This window comes from Sorex araneus, chromosome 2 (assembly GCF_027595985.1).
Source record: "Sorex araneus isolate mSorAra2 chromosome 2, mSorAra2.pri, whole genome shotgun sequence".
In the NCBI taxonomy this organism is placed as follows: domain Eukaryota; kingdom Metazoa; phylum Chordata; class Mammalia; order Eulipotyphla; family Soricidae; genus Sorex; species Sorex araneus.
The window spans coordinates 211,581,091-211,600,609 of NC_073303.1; the positions used below are offsets into that span (position 1 = coordinate 211,581,091).

General features: G+C 45.9%; 1 protein-coding gene across 2 annotated transcripts in view; it reads right to left on the bottom strand.

Moving 5' to 3' along the window:
• The window catches only part of DNAAF4 (dynein axonemal assembly factor 4), a 52,888-nt gene that overhangs the window by 18,555 nt on the left and 14,814 nt on the right, over positions 1-19,519 (bottom strand). For both annotated transcript variants that reach the window (XM_055127866.1, XM_004601661.2), the window contains exons 3-5: positions 17,473-17,606; positions 10,496-10,727; positions 817-962 (exon numbers count right to left, since the gene is read on the bottom strand). In XM_055127866.1, coding sequence (XP_054983841.1) covers positions 817-962; positions 10,496-10,727; positions 17,473-17,606 — 512 coding nt within the window. The remainder of the gene's footprint in view (positions 1-816; positions 963-10,495; positions 10,728-17,472; positions 17,607-19,519) is intronic.

Consider the following 19,519-nt stretch of genomic DNA (forward strand, 5'->3'; position numbering starts at 1 on the left):
AAACAAAAACTAAACAAAAAAAAGATACATGCATGTTATATATATATATATACATGTGTATATATATACATACATATATAAAGAAAAACAGTAAGTGTAACAATTTACTTCTTAGAATAAGCAACAAAAGCATCAATATTCATTGTATTAAATCATTGTTCTCTCATCAGAGTTCTAGAACCCAGAATACTAAAAATATATTTTTCTTATTAGAAAATAACAAAATATATATGGAGTACTCTCTTTAGTGACATGAACACTTAAATTCAGAACCAATTCTAGGCTCACTTTTTTTTTTTTTGCAGTTTCAGGGATCAAACCCAGGGCCTCACGCAAGCAAAAGTCTTCTACTACTGAGCTACAGCCCCGGCTACAGTTCAATTTCCAATAGTTAAAATGAAAAATAAAGTCTAATCCAGCCTGGGAAGGCAGCTCTAAAGGTTGAACATGTTTGGCATGAGGGAGGCCCAGTTTCCAGCCCTGGTACCACATGGTGCCCTGAGCACTGTCAGGTGTGACCCAGGAGCATAGAGCCAGTAGAAGTTGCTAAACATCTCTGGATACAGTCCGAAATCCAAATTACACTAAATTATACAACAAAATATTTTTAAAATTTTTTTATTAGTGAGTCACCATGAGGTACAGTTGTAGACTTACAAACTTGCGTGCTTGTATTTCAGTTATACAAGGATCGAGTACCCCTCCCTCCACCAGTGCCCATTCTCCACCACCGATGATCCCAGCATCCCTCCCACCACCCCTACTCCCAAAAACGTGTTTTTACTTGTGATAAAACAACTGGCAAGTACTACCTACCTCCTCCTCTTCCGCTACCTGTGATTCTCGGAGAGCTGTGGGGAATACTCGCGGGGTGAAGTTGATTTTAATACTGCCGGCAGCGCGGGGAGCAGGAATGCTGTCTTCCTTTAACTTCCCCGAAAATATATTTTCTGAATTTCTCCCTTCAGAACAACATGACAGGTAAGTCCTGTGTCTTTAATGTTCTTGTCCATAACCAAACTGACTAAGAAATAAGGAGTGCCCAAACTTCTCCTTTTTAAGCCTATTCACAGACACCAGGGATCATTTCTGCGAGCGCCATGGAAACTCCATCCTATGCACCGGGGGAGTTAGTTACCTGCTACGTAAGTGATGGCCCCAGCTACCTTTATGATAGTCTCTCTGCAAAAGCACAGTGTCCAGTTCACTCGGAGCCTCAAGAAGGGACCTTGAGTGGCTCCACATTGAGGAACGAACCTGGGCAGTGCCACCAGCACAGTGTCCACCTGTTTCCTCTCTCCTGTCAGTGCTTCCTGTGGTGGTGTGGAAGTTCTCCAGGAATGAGACAACCACTGACAACAGGCGAAGGAGAGTAATAAAAGAGCTGAAAGTGGGAGTATGATGCCACCACTTGTACCTGCGGGGCGAGTGCATCAGCAGCCTGATGGTGCCTTCGGGCTTCCTGATACCCCCAAATTGCTGCTGTGCCTTGGGCCGGACCCCAACAACTTGGGGCCAAGTTTACCAAGAAATTAAACAGCCAAAGGTTAGGTATGTGGAGACACACCCACAAACCACCTCTGGCTCAGCTATACAAGCTCAATGACTGGCCATATTTCGGAGACCTATCAATCTCGAGAGAGATCAAAAGCCGCAGGAAGGGCCGGCAGGCGCGCCCTGCAGGGCATATGCCAATAGTTTTATTTCTCTGGAGAAGATGGAAACAAGGGCCCTGATCCAGAGACACACAAAAGAGTCTCCAAACAGAGCAGCTCGCTGCAGAGATGCCGTAAGCCAGGCCGACTTCACGGGGGTGCCTCAGACGGAGACAGGCGTCGTCTGTCCACCTGCCCCCTGAAAACCCTGGCAGCCGCCAACTTCCAGAACCCAATGAGAAGTGCAGGTACATGGGTTCGGTGATGGCAAACTCCAGGCCTCAAGGGACAGGGGATGGACGGGTCCTTCTTGCCCCCCTGCCCCCCTTTGGGACCCTGGAGGCCATGCCACAAACGGCCGGCCTTGGACTGCTATTTAAGCTCCTTAACAGCCACAATCCAGAGACACACAAAAGAATCTCTGAATCCTGAATCTCTGAATCTGCAGCTCTCTGCAGAGATTTCTCCAGACCCTAATTACCTAAAATTTTAGAATTCCAGGAGCATGCAGCCACTCTTGCAACTGCACGACATCTTATGCTATTCATAGCAAGCAATACGAAAGAGAGTATGGGGGAGAGTGTAGGGGAGGGGTGGGGGGGATACTGGGGACATTGGTGATGGAAGATGTGTACTGGTGGAGGGTTGGGTGATCGATCACTGTATGACTGAAACTCAAACAGGAAAGCTTTGTAACTGTATGTCATGGTGATTAAAAATAATAATAGGGGGCTAGAGTGATAGCACAGCGGGTAGGGCATTTGCCTTACACGTAGCCAACCAGGGTTTGATTCACAGCATCCCATATGGTCCCCTGAGCACCGCCAGGGGTAATTCCTGAGTGCAGAGCCAGGAGTAACCTCTGTGCATTGCCAAGTTGACTCCCCCCCAAAAATAATAATAATAATAAATTAACATTATGAATTTTAAAAAAGTAATGTGGAGTTCATGCCCAGTTCAATCAGCTTAATCAATGGCTGAATAAATAGCATTACTCCTACATTATAAAAATGGAAATAAATTTAAAAAATTAAAAAAGAGGGGCTGGAGCAATAGCATAGCGGGTAGGGCATTTGCCTTGCACGCAGCCGACCCGGGTTCAAATCCCAGCATCCCATATGGTCCCCTGAGCACCACCAGGAGTAATTCCTGAGTGCATGAGCCAGGAATAACCCCTGTGCATCGCTGGGTATGACCCCAAAACCAAAAAAAAAAATTTAAAAAGATAAAAATGAAAAATTTGAAAGCTACCACCAGGTTTTTTGGTTTTTTTTTTTGCTTTTTGGGTCACACCTGGCAATGCACAGGGGTTAATCCTGGCTCTGCACTCAGGAATCACCCCTGGTAGTGCTCAGAGGACCATGTGGGATGTTGGGAATCGAACCTGGGTTGGCCGCATGCAAGGCAAATGCCCTACCCGCTGAACTATTGCTCCAACCCAGAAAGCTACTAGGTCTTATGCGAGCAAGGCGTGTGCTTGACACTGAGCCACATCTCCACAGCTCCACAGTTTGATAAAGGTAGTTAGACATACGCGTGCGTAAGCAAATACAAGTGGAGAAATTTCTTCTCCTGCACTGGCATACAGACTATGAACAAAGGGATCGGAGGAGCTGCGAAAGCCGGAAGTGGACACAGTGGTGAACTGAGTCTAGTTCAGACACATGTTATAACGCTGTTTATAAAAATAAAACACATGAGGGCTGGAGCAATAGCACAGCAGGGAGGGCATTTGCCTTGCACGCGGCCGACCCAGGTTCGATTCCCAGCATCCCATATGGTCCTCTGAGCACCGCCAGGAGTAATTCCTGAGTACAGAGCCAGGAGTAACCCTTGTGCATCGCCGGGTGACCCAAGAAAAAGCAAAAAAATACAAAAAAAATGATTCTAATTTTTGAGATGTTTTACGTGTCCCTTCCTTGATTGTCGTTACTGCCTCTGCAGTGTGATGACGGAGGTGACACACACACACACACACACACACACACACACACACACACACACACGGCTGCAGTGTGCCAGGGACTGTACCCTTCCTGCAGCACTGGGCTCCCAGAGGTGGTGCTGCTTTCTGGGCATTATCCCCAGCATATGGGCTGGAGCCAGGGATCTAATGCACAGCATCGTGTTTGCAAGTGAGGTGCTCTACCACCGGGCTACCCCTGAGCCACCTTCGAGCAAAGTCTAAAACAGGGCGGCAGAGATGGCACAAAGGGCTGTAGCAAGCCTCTCGTGCCGCTCAGCCTTCAGCTCTGCCCAGTCCCCTCTGCCCAGTCCCACTCCCAATGAATCCTGGGAGTGCCTCCTGGAGCTACGAGCCAGGAATCATCTGCAGCCACTGCTGAGTGTGGCTCCAAACCAGCACGGAATTTAATGCAAACATATGACAGCAATCGAAAAGGCAAATAGATGGATCTGCAATAGTCCGGGGGTAGGGCACTTGCCTTGCACATGGCCAACCTGGGTTCAACCCCCAGTATCCTGTAGGGTCCCTGGAGTATCACCAGGAGTGATTTCTGAGCACCAAGCCAGGAGTAAACTCTGAGAACCACCAGGTGGCCCCCAATTCCCCCCAAATAAAAAAATTTAAATGGCAAATATTTTTTCAAAAAATGGAATGTTTTTTTGGGGGGAAGGGGTTAGGCCACACCCACCTGTGCTCCAGGCTTTGTCCAGGCGGGTCAAAGAATCACTCCTGGTAGTTCTCAGGGGACAATATGTGGTGCTGGGATCAAACCCAGGTCAATCACAGGTAAGGCATCAAAAACAATTTGAGGGGGCCAGAGGGATAGATCGGGGGGTTGAGAGGTTAGTCTTGCAAGCAGCTGATGCTGGTTTGAGCCCCGTCACACATACGGTCCTCTAAGCATCACCAGGAGTGATACCTGAGCACAGAGCCAGGAGTAAGCCCTGAGCATCACTGAGTGTCCCAAAACTAAAACCAGAAGTTCCCAAACAAAACCCTTACCACTCTGGACATATGAACATAAAATAAAAATTAGCCCTTTGTTTCAAATTGCATTATGTTTGTACAGACTTTTACAATTTTGATTTTGTTTTGTTTTGTTTTGGTTGGGTGGGGGGGGGAGTACATCGGGTGGTACTCAGGGCTTACTTCTGTCTCTGCAGTCGGGAATTAGTCCTGGCAGTGCTTCTGGGACCATAGAGGATGCCAAGGACTCAAACCCCAGTTGGGCACATGCAAGGAAAGTGTCCTACCTGTAATAGGTCTCTAGCCCCACAAATTGTTATAATTTTGAAAATATGATATATAAACAAAATATTTGATAAAATATAACAAAGAAGCTTAAATACTAAACATTTGCATATAAATAAATATATGTGTATGTGTGTATGTATCACTGTCATTGTCATCCCGTTGTTCATCGATTTGCTCGAGTGGGCACCAGTAATGTCTCCATGGTGAGACTTGTTGTTACTGTTTTTGGCATCTTGAATACGCCACGGGTAGCTTGCCAGGCTCTGCCGTGTGGGTGGGATACTCTCGGTAGCTTGCCGGGCTCTCCAAGAGGGACGGAGGAATTGAACCTGGGTCAGCCGTGTGCAAGGCAAACACCCTACCTGCTGTGTTATCGCTCCAGTCCATATATATATATATTTTTTTTTTCAATTCAAAAAGGAAAGGGCAACTCTTGCCAATGACTGAAAGCTGGACAAAGAAATTTTTAAAAGGTAAAGTGGAAAGATGTGGGTTCTAGATACAGATCTATATAGATATTCAATGGTTGCAGAGTCTTCCCTCCCCCACTGAATCATCTTGTCACCTTTAACAAAAATCATTTACTCCCTATGTGCGGATTTAAACCAGTTCTCTGGATTCTGTTCTTTTGAAATTTATGTTCGTCGATTCACCAATTTCTGCCTATAATTTATATCATATATCTTTGTTCTTTGGGATTTTTTCATTGGCTATTCAATGGGAAAATGTACTGTCACACATAAATTTTAGAAAACATCGATTGCTGCAAAAACTATTACTGGGATCTTAATTGGCATCGTATCAGTGCTTGCTCACTCTCTTTCCCAATTCATTCAAAGGTTGTATTTTTTCGCTCACTCAGACCTTTTATTTATTATTGTTTGCTAGTTTGGGGCCATACCTGGCAGTGCTCAGGGTCTACACCTGGCACCATGCTTGGGGGTCTCTCTGATTGTGTTCAGTGGCCATGTATGTATGGGTAGGGATTGAATCCACGGCTCCTGTATGCAGAGCATGTCCTCAGCCCATTGGGCTGTCTCCTTGGCCCTCACACAGGCTTTTAAAAATATTTCTCAGCGGGCCGGGGATAAGGCTCAAATAAGTCTTACGAAGGCTGGAGTACAGGCTCTGCACACCCCAGGTCTAGGTTCAATCCATGGCACTGCATGTCCTCTGAGCACTGCTGGGAACAATTCCCAAGCACTGAGCCAGGAGTAGCCCCCGGGAACTGCTGGGTGTAGCTCCTGAGACAAAAAGAAATAAAATATTTCTTAGAAATTTCCTATCATTTTCAGGGATGACATCCACACCTCACTTATCAAATGTAGCACTGTAGCACTGTCGTCCCATTGTTCATCGATTTGCTCAAGCGGGCACCAGTAACATCTCCAACAAGACTAATTAAATGTATTCCTAAGTATTGACTTTTACTGATATACAACTAGATGTTAACTCTCCAACAGCTGGTAAGTAAAATGACTAGTTATTTTTTCAGTCATATCCCAAGACCTGCTAAATTTTATATATTGGTGGAAGTGGTCATTTTGTAGAATTCTTTAGGGATAGATATACCCAACTGTGTCAAGTGCAGAGCCATAGAGAGAGTCCACTGAATGGATTTGGCTTATGCTTCGAAAGTGGAAGGTCAAGGTTTAATCCCAGCATCACATGGTCCCTTCAGTCCTGTCACGGAGCCAGAAATAGCCCCTGAGCACCTACTGGGTGTGGTCCAAAGACATACAAGAAAGTCATTTCAATTACAAATGATGGTTTTACTAAGTCCCATGCCTTGTCATAATGTAATAGTAACACCTCCCATAAGATGTTGAGTCGAGGTATTGAAAGCGGACATTCTGCCCTTGCGCTCTCTCTCTCTCTCCCCCCTTCTGTCTCTGTCTCTGTCTCTGTGTGTGTTTTGCTTTGTTTGGGGGCCACATTAGGCTGACTCGAAGCTCATCTCTCGGGAATCACTCCCGGTGGGGCTCAGGTCTCTGGGATACTGGGAACCAAAGCTGGGCGGGCCATGAGCATGGCGATCCCTGCCTGCTGTTCTCTCTCCAGTCCCTTGTCTTGCTCTTGGGTCTGTGGGGCAGAGCATCGTGCCTCGCATCCCTGGTTTGAATCTCTGACACCATATGTGGTTGGTCCTTCGAGCACTGAGCACAGAGCTGGTGCATGGGGCCCAAACACCATGTGCAATCCACAAGCATCACCAGCTCCGGTCACTCCCCAAAATAAAGTGTATCTGAATTCCAAAAGTATTCTGAAACATCTTATTTATTTATCGTAGGGTGTTTGCCTTGCATGAGGCTGACCCGGGTTCAATTCCTCTGTCTGTCTCGGAGAGCCCGGCAAACTATCTAGAGTATCTCGCCCACACAGCACAGGCTGGCAAGCTCCCTGTGGCGTATTCGATATACCAAAAACAGTAACAAGTCTCACAATGGAGATGTTACTGGTACCCACTCAAGCAAATCGATGAGCAACGGGATGACAGTGATACAGTGATTTGAAACAAAATTATATTTGAATATATTTACATATATTCATATTCTGTTGTATTTTATTGAACTGGCCTTAAAAGATAAAGATTTTTATGAAGTAAAGACATAGAGTTTCTAGTTACACAAGTACAGGTTTCAGATACAGAAACACCTGGGTTCAAATCCCATAGGTTTGTTGGGGGGAATGCTGACCGGTCCAGCCTTTTTGGAAAACAATATAGGCATTCCTTCAAAAACTAGAAATTGAGCTTCCATATAACCCCACAATACCACTTCTGGAAATAAAAAATCACAGTAGAAATGACATCTGCACCTGTATGTTCATTGCAGCACTATTCACAATAGCCAGAATCTGGAAACAACCCAAGTGCCCCGAGAACAGACGACTGGTTAAAGAAACTTTGTTACATCTACACAATGGAATACTATGCAGCTGTTAGGAGAGTTGAAGTCATGAAATTTGCTTGTAAGTGGATGGTCATGGAGAGGATCATGCTAAGTGAAATGAGTCAGAAAGAGAGGGACAGACACAGAATGACTATTTGTGGAATATAAAATAACATGAGACTGACACCCACAGACAGTAGGGACAGGGCCAGGAATATTTCTCCATGGTTGGCAGCCTGCCTCAGGAGCTGGGGGAGAAGGCAGCTGGGATAGAGAAGGGGTCACTAAGTCAGTGATGGTTGGAGGGATAGTTCCGGATGGGAGATGTGTGCTGAAAGTAGGTAATGGACCCAATGTGATAACCTCTAAGTATCTATATTGCAAACCATACTGCCCAAAAGTATTATTGGGCTGGAGTGATAGCACAGTGGGTAGGGCATTTGCCTTGCACGCGGCCAACCCGGGTTCGATTCCTCCATCCCTCTCGGAGAGGTCGGCAAGCTACTGAGAGTATCCTGCCTGCACAGCAGAGCCTGGCAAGCTACCTGTGGTGTATCTGATATGCCAGAAACAGTAACAAGTCTCACAATGGAGACGTTACTGGTGCCTGCTCAAGCAAATCGACAAACAACAGGAGGACAGTGCTACAGTGAGACAAAGCCCAAAAGTAGAGAGAGAGTATGGGGAAAATTGTCTGCCATGGAGGCAGGGGGAGGGTTGGAAGGGGGGCAGTAATATTGGGGATATTGGGGGTAGAAAATGTGCACAAATGACACTGTTGTATGACTGAAACTCAAACATGAAAGCTTTGTAACTGTATCTCACGGTGATTCAATTAAAAAACAAATCCCACAGGATTACCTGTTGCTTCATTCTATTTCCTTTCAAATAAAAATAGCATCACTTATTCCAAAGTACTGCTTTGAGGTATGGGTGACATAACCAATAAAACCACTAGGCTTATAGTAATCACAAAATAATCTAAATTATTCTTATGCAAATCATTTTACTATAAGATATTCCATTTAGGACCAGAGGGAAACTCAATGAGTTGAGCGCATGCTTTGCGTGTGGAAAGGCAAGGATGGAAACCAGGAATAGGTCTTGAGCACTTCTGGGTATGGACCCAAAAACAAAAAATGGAGAAAAAAAATCCATTTACCAAGTATATGAAACATGACCAAAACAAAGTATAATATTTTAAAAAAATCAACTGAAGGAAGCCAGAATGGTGGCACTGGTGGTAGGACCTCTGCCTCACATGTGGCCGATGCAGGTTTAATCCCCAGCATTCCCTATGGTCCCCCAAGCATGGCCAGGAGTAATTCCTGAGAGCAAAGTCAAGAGTAACTACTGAGCATCACCAGGTGTGACCCTCCAAGAAAATATAAGTAAACAAATCAAGCTCAGTTTTTTTTCTTTTTGGGTCATACCTGGCGATGCACAGGGGTTAGTCCTGGCTCTGCACTCAGGAATTACTCCTGGCGGTGCTCAGGGGACCATATGGGATACTGGGAACCGAACCCGGTCAGCCTCATGCAAGGCAAACACCCTCCCCGCTGTGCTATTGCTCCAGCCCCATCAAGCTCAGTTTTTAATCAATATGTTTGCCTAATTTTTCTTGTTTCTGTGTCAACAGTGCTTGGAACTATATAGCTTGGTGCTCTAAGGACTATGCAGTTCTTTTTCTTCTTTTTTTTTTCTTTTTTGCTTTTTGGGTCACACCCGGCAATGCACAGGGGTTACTCCTGGCTCTGCACTCAGGAATTACTCCTGGCGGTGCTCAGGGGACCATATGGGATGCTGGGAATCGGACCCAGGTCGGCTGCGTACAAGGCAAATGCCCTCCCTGCTGTGCTATCACTCCAGCCCCGAGGACTCTGCGGTTCTGGGGATCAAACCTGGGCTTCCCACATGTAAAGTTTATACTCCAGCTCTTTACGCCATCTCCCTGGTTCCTTGCATATTTTTTAAAAATCAAAGGTCAGAAGATTTATTTGACTATTCTTGCATATAGCACTCATTTTTCCTGACTTGTATAAAATAAAAAGTCTTTCGGTGTAACTATAATGTAGTCGAAGGCCATGCGGGGGAGGGGAGTTGTGGGCTGAATGAGGGCTAGAGACTGAGCACAGTGGCCACTCAACACCTTTATTGCAAACCACAACAGCTAATTAGAGAGAGAGAACAGAAGGGAATGCCCTGCCACAGTGGCAGGGTGGGGTGGGGGAGATGGGATTGGGGAGGGTGGGAGGGATGCTGGGTTTACTGGTGGTGGAGAATGGGCACTGGTGAAGGGATGGGTTCCCGAACTTTGTATGAGGGAAGCATGAGCACAAAAGTGTATAAATCTGTAACTGTACCCCCACGGTGATTCACTAATTAAAAATAAATAAATTTATTAAAAAAAGTCTTTTGGTGAAATTCCTAATTCCTTATTGCTGAAGAAATAAATGAATGTTCCTGATACTACTCCATTCCAAGAGGTTTTGGTCTTGAAAAAAAATACAAATTAAATAACACATGCATAACTTTCCGAAGGAAGCACAAGCAAAGATTACCAAATCTGTGCTCGTCTCAGTATGAGAACTTCACTAACTCAAAGAGAACAATTAAGTCTTTGTATTATTATTTTATATTTATAATATACCCAATATTTTAAAATTTATGATTTACCCAATAGGATAGATTTAACAAAAAATAAAATAGCTACATATATAACTTTGTACCTTCTGTGGCAAGATTTCCAGATGCTGAGTTTTTAGTAAAACATTTATGTTTTATTTTTTTCCTCTCATCTTCAATTTCCTTTTCTTGTTGACACGGTTTCACTTCTCTTGAAATTCTTTTTGGCTTTTCAGCTCTCTTTTGACGTTCTTTCCAAGTTTCCAATTCTTTTGTTGCTTTCACCCGCTCATTTTCTTTCATATCTTCTATTCTTTTCCTCTCTTCTTCTTCAATCTACAAAATTTACAATGATTAGGTCTTTTAAAACATAAAAGTAAGGGGCCCGAGAGGCAGTACCGCGGGTAGGGTGTTTGCCTTGCATACAGCTGACCCCGGTCCGATAGCCGGCACCCCATAAGGCCTGTCCCAGACCTGCACACACAGGTCAGTCTCTGCCCACAGGGGTCAGTCCCTGCCCCGCCCACAGGGGGGTTAGCATCGGCTCCGCCTACAGGGGGGTGTCAGCCTCTGCCCCGCCCACAGGGGCACAGCTGCCCCTGCACTGCTTCAGGGTCACACTCTCAGCACTGGCCCAACCTGCCCTTGCAGGCTCCAGCCACCCCACAGTCTCACAGACGGTCGTCGTCAGATCCAGCTCAGGATCAGTGGCAGCTCCCCAAAGTGGGGGCAGCAGCCGTCATCTCCAACCTGCGATGGAGAACACAAACGGATCCCAAACGTTTCCTTTTTTCTGCCCGCGCCCACTGTGTCAGTCGAGGAACTGGGGGTATCTAGCACCGACCGGGCATAGCTGTCGCCCGGCCATCGCAGGAAGCAGCCTTTCCCGAGAAAACAATTCAGGCTGCAATCGCTGGAGGCAGACATCCTGGGGGTGGGGGCACCTATTGGACCCCAAACTGGCAGAAACATGCCCTCCCCCCGCAGCGAGCATCAGCTTGCGGCACAGGGCCACCACCTTCAATCACTGTCCAAGTCAGTTGGAGACTGACACCATCTGACTGCCAGACACCAGAAGCTCTGAACCGCGGGCAAACCCTGAGCAAACCCAGGTCTGCTGGACCCCGGTGCTATATCCGTAGGTGCAGGGCGGAGCTGCCACGCAGACCCTGTCATCACCCAGTTCCACACGGATCAGCGCCAGGAGCACCAGACCCATCTGGCGAGCAGCAGAGAAATTCTTCCATGGCAGTCGGAGCTGCGGAAATTGGTAGTCGGAGACACTGGCAGCCAGGGAACAACGGCCCCAGACAGCTCAGACCCCCGAGAAGAAACTCCACCCTTCGCTTCCATGAAGCACTGGGGGTGACGGGAGAAAATGAAGTGCAGGAATTCGATGGGTGAGGACGGAAGCACGGGGGAGTTCTCGAGGATAAAAGGGCTTTCAGAGCCACCCGGTAGGTCTGCAGAGAAAAGTCCTCTTGACTTTCTCTCAACTGAGGAAACTGCAGGAAGAGACTCAATCAACTCAAAAAAAGTTTGATGAAAAAAATCCTTTTTTTTTTTAAACAGAAATGAAGCCAAAAGATAAGAGCAGGATTCCCCACAAAGGAAGTGGCTGAAATCAAATCAGGGACCTCAAAAATAAGGCAAATGACATCAACAATGAAGAAGAAGTCACAGAAAAGAGATTTATTTATTTATTTATTGCTTTTTGGGTCACACCTGGCGATGCACAGGGGTTATTCCTGGCTCTGCACTCAGGAATTACCCCTGGCAGTGCTCAGGGGACCCTATGGGATGCTGGGAATCGAACCCAGGTCGGCTGCGAGCAAGGCAAATGCCCTACCTGCTGTGCGATCGCTCCAGCCTCCAAGAGATTTCTTTTTTCATTTAGGCACCTTGATCTACATGGTTGTCTACAAGAGGGTTTCTGGTGTATATGGTGTATAGTCAATGTCCCCACCTCTAACCCAACCAGCCAGTGACCCCTCCTTCTACCAATGACACGATTCCTTCCCACCTCCCAACTGACCCTTAAGAGAGTCATTTTCAAGTTTAATCATGTAGCTTGCACCCACTGCCTGCAGCAGTGCTGGCCTCATGGTTTAGACACACACAGATAACTCACCTCATGCCACGGACAAACCACGGGGGGGCCCCCGACCATGTCCCCATGTGACTTCTAGACCTCCTCGTCTTGCGTCCCCCTCTCATTTCTCTCATTTCCGCATCCTGAGGCCAGTGTTTTGCCACCTTTAATACCTTCCCTTCCCTAGGGCTGGAGCGATAGCACAGCGGGTAGGGCGTTTGCCTTGCACGAGGCCGACCCGGGTTCGATTCCCAGCATCCCATATGGTCCCCTGAGCACCGCCAGGGGTGATTCCTGAGTGCATGAGCCAGGAATGACCCCTGTACATCGCCGGGTGTGACCCAAAAAGCAAAAAAAAAAAAAATACCTTCCCTTCCCTAGGCATGTTATTTCCTAAACTACAGGTCAGTGAGAGCATTTGGCATCTGCCCTTCTCATTCTGACTTACTCCACCTCACAGAAGGTACCAGCCATATCCTAGTTCATTGTTCCTTCCGACTGCAGAGCAATCCATTGTGTGTGATACTGTGCGGTGGCTAAGGAAGCAGTCCACAGCTTCACGGCCACTCTCCTGCCACTGGACACCCAGGTTGCTTCCACACCCTAGCTCATTGTGGGAAGCCATTCCTTTTATAAAACCTCCAGATTGGGCTAGTCCCCTGGATAAGACAAGTTGACACAACGATGGCCGCACATGTGTGCCCGGGGAAAGAGACTGTCCTGCTAGAATAGAACACTATCACGGATTCAATGCCACCTATAAAAGCTGCTCCTTATCACTCGGGCATGGTTACGTAAACACCCCAGCTTTGCTCTTAATGTACCCATTCCTTTTTCATGTGCCCAGTCACTCTCAGTGTACCTGCTAACTCTCCTTAATATGCCTGTGAATGTGAGGGCCTTGGCGGGAGCGGGGCGAGGAGAATATCGTACTAAGTAAAGGGCCAGCCTGACCTCTTGTCCAGGGTTCTCAGGTGACTGCGGCTTGGACAGTACAGTCACTGTGTGCTGTGTTATCTCATTCTCTGAGGCCAACCCTGCAGGTCGAGGCCGTAGAGCTGGTCTGTCGGGAATTTGCAGCAGCCCTTGGACTGAGCGCTGCAATGAGTGCATGTCTTTTCAAGTGTTTTTGCATCTTATGGGTAGATACATGCAGCGGGTCACACGGTAGCTGTATTCTGCGTCTTTTGTGGCCTCTCCATATCACAGGGGCTGACCTGGATGACATTCCCACGGGCAGTGTATGAGAGAGTTCCTTTCACACCTTATCCCTGCCAGCATAGGATGTTCCTAGCCTTTCTTTTTTTTTTTTTTTTTTTTTTGCTTTTTGGGTCACACCTGGCAATGCACAGGGGTTACTCCTGGCTCTGCACTCAGGAATTACCCCTGGCTGTGCTCAGGGGACCATATGGGATGCTGGGAGTCGAACCCGGGTTGGCCAAGTGCAAGGCAACCGCCCTACCCGCTGTGCTATCGCTCCAACCCCTCCGAGCCTTTCTTTTATGTGCCATTCTCACTGGTGTGAGGTGATACCTCACCGTGGTCTTAATCTGGATTTCCCTGATAAGTGACTATAAATACTTGTACATATAACCTACTGGTCAATCACATGTCTTCCTCAGAAAAATGTTTTTTTCTCCATTTTTTTATGGAGTTGTTGGGGTTATTGATGTTGATCGTCATGTGTGCACTGTATATCTTGGAAGGCAGCTATGCTCACCACTATATCACCGACGCTCATTATATATCTTGGATAGCAACACTTTATCTGACATACTGTGTGCAAGTATTTTCTCCCAATCATTTAATTTTAGCCTATATTTCTTTTTTCCAGGCAGTAACTTCAGCTGTTGATGTTTTGGGGTTACTCCTGGCAGTGCTCAGGTTTACTTCCGACTCTGCACTCAGGGATCACTCCTGGTAGTACTCAGGGGACCCTATGTGGTGCCTGAGAGAGAACCCAGGTTGGCTGCATGCAAGACAGTGCCTTACCCACTATAATATCACTCCATGCAGAAACTTAGATTTAGTCTCATTTATCCATTCATTTATTTATTTTTTATTCCATTGGCTTTGTCAACAGAATCATATTGTTTAGAATACTTTTGAGGTCCAAATTATGGACTGAGGAAGTTTGATTTTTTTTTTTTTTTTTGCTTTTTTGGGTCACACCCAGCAATGCACAGGGGTCACTTCTGGCTCTGCACTCAGGAATTATTCCTCGCAGTGCACAGGGGACCATATGGAAGGCTGGGAATCAAACCCGGGTCGGCCACATGCAAGGCAAATACCCTACCCGCTGTGCTATTGCTCCAGCCCTGGAAGTTCGATCTCTTGCACTGCATATGATCTGATCCCCTGAGCACATAGGGGTGATCCCTGAGCCCGGAGTCAGGTATAAGCCTTGAGTACTGCTGGGTGTGACCCCAAGCCAACAAAACAGTGTTCACGGGCTAGAGAGAGAGAGTACAGAACTGCTGTACTGAAAGTGTTTGCCTTGTGTGTGGCGGATCCCAGTTCAATCCCTGCAACCACATATCCCTGAAATAATCAGACATGATCGTTGAGCATAAAGCCAGCAGTGAGAGCTTAGCACCAGCAGGAATAAGAGTTAAGTACTGTTTTTGGTGGCTCAAAGTCAAAGACATAAACAAATGCTAAAAATAAAATAGTATACAGGGCCAAAGAGGCAGTAGAGGCGGCTGGCTAGGGGCCTAGCATGTAACTGCAGTAGTCCCAATTCAGGCATCACTCCTGAGAACAGAGCTAATAGTGGCCCCTGTGCACCACTGCATGTGCCTGCCCACATTAAAAAAAAATTAGTGTGTCCAAAAATATCAGACAGGAATCAACAAAAGAAGTGAAGTATTTATATACCAAAAACTGTAAGTCATGGGCTGGAGGGATAGCACAGCGGGTTAGGGCATTTGCCTTGCATGCAGCTGACCCGCGTTCGATTCCCAGCATCCCTTATAGTCCCCTGAGCACTGCCAGGGATAATTACAGGGGTAATTCTTGAGTGCAGAGCCAGGAGTAACCTGGCAGTTCTTGGTGGAACATACAAGATGCGGGGATTGAACCCAGGTCAGCAACATGCAGGTCAAGCACCCTAACTTTTCTTAGACTGGTGCATAGCTGAACAATCTGGGGCACATCAGGGAAGGGGGTAAGTTAGCTCAGCGCCTGCCTGCCTCAATAGATCCCCCAGCATCTACTTCTCCCACAATCCAAAATCACCCCCGTACCCCTGGCATAACTCCACCATTTCAGGACTGACCTCACCAAGCTATTAATCTGCTGAAAATTCAGGTGTGTGGGTTTTGTGACTGAAATCTCCAGGATTTCTCAGGGTCAGGATGGGATACCTCCCCCCCACCTGCTGTACTTCCAGGCACCCTGGCAGTCACATCCACACACCAAAGATGCCACTCAATTAAAAAAGGCTACTCCAGCTACCTTCCCAGAAAAAAATTAATGAACTCCCTGAACAAACATGATGATCTCTTATAGAGACCTGTATTGCACCTGTATTGCAAACTTTAATGCACAAAAGGAGAAAGGAGAGAGTGAGTCAGAGAGAGAGAGAGAGAGAGAGAGAGAGAGAGAGAGAAGTGCCTGCCATAGAGGCAGGTGGGGGTGGGTGGGAGGGAAACTGGAGACATTGATGATGGGAAATGTACACTGGTGGAGGGACAGGTGTATGACTGAAACCCAATCGTGAACAACTTTGTAATGGTCTAACTTACAGTGATTCAATTGCAAAAAAGAAAGAACTCAACATATCCAAAATAAAATAAACACAAAGAAATGCATCTAGAAACAAATCCAAAGTAAAATAAACACAAAGAGATGGCTCTAGATACAAATCAGCTCATCTGCTGGGTCAGTATTAATCTTAAAAAAGGAAAATCTTGAAAGAAAAAGAAAAAGGACTCACTATGTACACAGGGTCAAAGAGATTGCCTTGTCCCACATATGTTCCTCCAAACAGCCACTGGGATTCTCTCCAGAATACAGTGATAGGAATAATAATCGTTAAACAAATGGAATTTATTTTTCTAACGATTGTAAGGGAGCCCAGACCTGCCTCTCTGTTGGAGGTGGGGGGAGGGTTGAGTCTCGGTGACGCTCAGGGACCATGTGGAGAAGCTTGAGGCCAGTCCACTGAGCTGTCTCTCCAGTCCAACAATGGAGCTGAGAGAGTACTTCTCAGGAGAAGTACCTAAGGACAATGAGCAGCGACGTGACATATTCAAAGGACTGAGTGAACAAAGCTATTCACACAAACTCCACATCTAGCAAAACCATTATTCTTAGAAAAAAATTAAATGAACAGATTTCCCAGTAAATGAAAACAGAGAATCGGATGATAGCGGGCTTGCTGAGGTACAGGCTACAAAATAAATAGAGAAAAACACGGTGCATTTCTATGCAAGCACTCACTAGGAGAAAATATTTTATAAAACCAATCCCACTAAAATATTTTTGTTTTGGTTTTAGGGCCACATTTGGTGATGCTCAGGGGTTATTCCTGGCTCTACGCTCAGGGATCTCTGCTGGAAGTACTCAGGAGACCACATGGGGTGCCGGGATTGAGCCCAGGCCAGCCATGTACAAGGCAAGCACCCTACCCACTGTACTATCACTCCGGCTCCCATTAAAATCATTGTTCTAAAACATCAAATGTCTAGGAATCAACTTAACCGGAACATGAAAAACTTACACACTGAAAACTCTAAGTCATTAAGTCACTTTTAAAGGAAATAGAAGACAACACTGACAAAACAGCAAACTGATTCTTACAGCCTGCTAATCACTTCTTAGAAGAGAACTATTGCCATTACTTAGAAACTACCACTTTTTAGGGGCTGAGGGATGTGGGTCAGTGGAAAAGTGATTTTTGTAGGAAATCACCTCATTTGCTACTGAGATTGACTACCTCACGATTTCACTGTCACACTGAGACTTTCCTAGCAGTAGGACACTGACCTTCATCATGACACTTAGCGCATATTTCTGATCTTCCCGCTTTGCCGTCGCCTTGGCTTCTGTAGCATCTTTTGCTCTTTCTTGGGCTCGTAAAATAGATTTTTCCCTTATTCTTTGCATCATCTCCTTGTCAACTAAAACAGAAGGAATATCACTGAATTAGAGTCATGATGAGTTTGCTTCCTCAGAGAAAAGGACATAACCAACAGAGGAGAAAGAGATTTCTCTTGACAAAATCACCAAGAGGGGGCCGGAGCGATAGCACAGCAGGGAGGGCATTTGCCTAGCATGTGGCTGATCTGGGTTCGATCCCCGGCACCCCATGAAGCTAATATTAAAAGGGAAGAAAGTGGGGCTGGAGCAACAACACAGTGGGTAGGGTGTTTGCCTTGCACGCGGCCAACCGGGGTTCGATTCCCAGCATCCCATATGGTCCCCTGAGCACCATGAGGAGTAATTCCTGAGTGCAGAGCCAGGAGTAACCCCTGTGCATTGCCGGGTGTGACCCAAAAAGCAAAATAAATAAATAAATAAATAAATAAATAAATAAATAAATAGGAAGAAAGTAAGTGAAATTGTAATGAATCCCCATTGAACTAGAGAAACAAATGTCAATAAAAATGGGGGAAGGAATAAGAAGGTGGGCACAGGGATTGGAGAGACAGCACAGTGGGTAAGGCTCTTGTCTCACATACACCCAACCCAGGTTCGATCCCTGGCACCCCTTCTAGTCCCCTGAACCCCAACAGGAGTGATCAGTAAGCACAGTCAGGACTGAGACAAGAGCACTGCTGGGTGTGATCAAAAACAAAAAGAAAACAGAAGGTGTAAGAGAAGCAGGAAGGGAGATAATGAGGTGGGGGATGAGAGGCGTGGGAGGGGGTTGAACTGGGAAGGAAAGGGAAAAAGGACACATTTAACCTTTTGTTAGAAACCAGAGCTTTTTCCTTAGGACCAAGATCAAAACAAATCATCGCTAGAGGTCTACAAAGAGAAGATGGTTAAGATAATCTGATATGATTCATAACTTTCACAAACAGAGCACTCTAGCACTGTCACTGTATCACTGTCATCCTGTTGTTCATCCATTTGCTCCAGTGGGCACCAGTAACATCTCCATCGTGAGACTTGTGGTTACTGTGTTTGGCATATCGAATATACCACGGGGAGCTTGCCAGGCTCTGCCGTGCGAGCGGGATACTCTCCGGAGCTTGCTGGGCTCTCCGAGAGGGACAGAGGAATCGAACCTGGGTTGGCCACGTACAAGGCAAACGCTCTACCCGCTATGCTATCACTCCAGTCCTTCACAAACATAAATGGTAATAATTTATATATGATAAGTATGGGGACAACCTTAGGAAGAATTATAAGATGACATATTGCGTATACACACACACAAAACTCTCTCATTCAAAACTATTTTTATATTCAGTGACTGAATGTTTTACAACTTGTAGGGTATGATCCATTATCAGGTAAATTATGTCAAGAGAAGAAAGTTCAGGAAGAACAGAGAGACTAAAAAAGAGAAAGAGGAAGGGAAGGGAGAGCAGAGGGAGGGTGAGGGAAGAACCTGTCCAGGAAGATGATTCTCAACCTTTTCATGCTACAGAAAAGTGAAACCTTACAGATCGACTCACATGTTGTAGAATATGTGAGATAAAATATGCAAATCACAAAGAAAACTAGTTGTACTAAGACATTTCGAATATTTTTTAAATTGTAATATACTAATAGGTGCCTCTATTAGACACTATACAGTAATATTTGTAATATATACATAAAACATATAACATAAAATCATGCATAATACATACTAACATGTACGTCTATAAGATATACAGCAAAAAGTCTAATAAATCATTTCAAAGCAGTGATGGCAGCGAAGTCGGTTTCAGAGACTTGTGACTGTTGTTATACTACTGCCAGTCATGGTCCATACTTAGGGTCACTTAAAGGTACAGAATTTACACACCCAAGGTCCTGACTGGGAATGAGACCAGGAAGCATCTCCCCAACCTTCTCCCCTGCAGAACAGGGTGGAAGA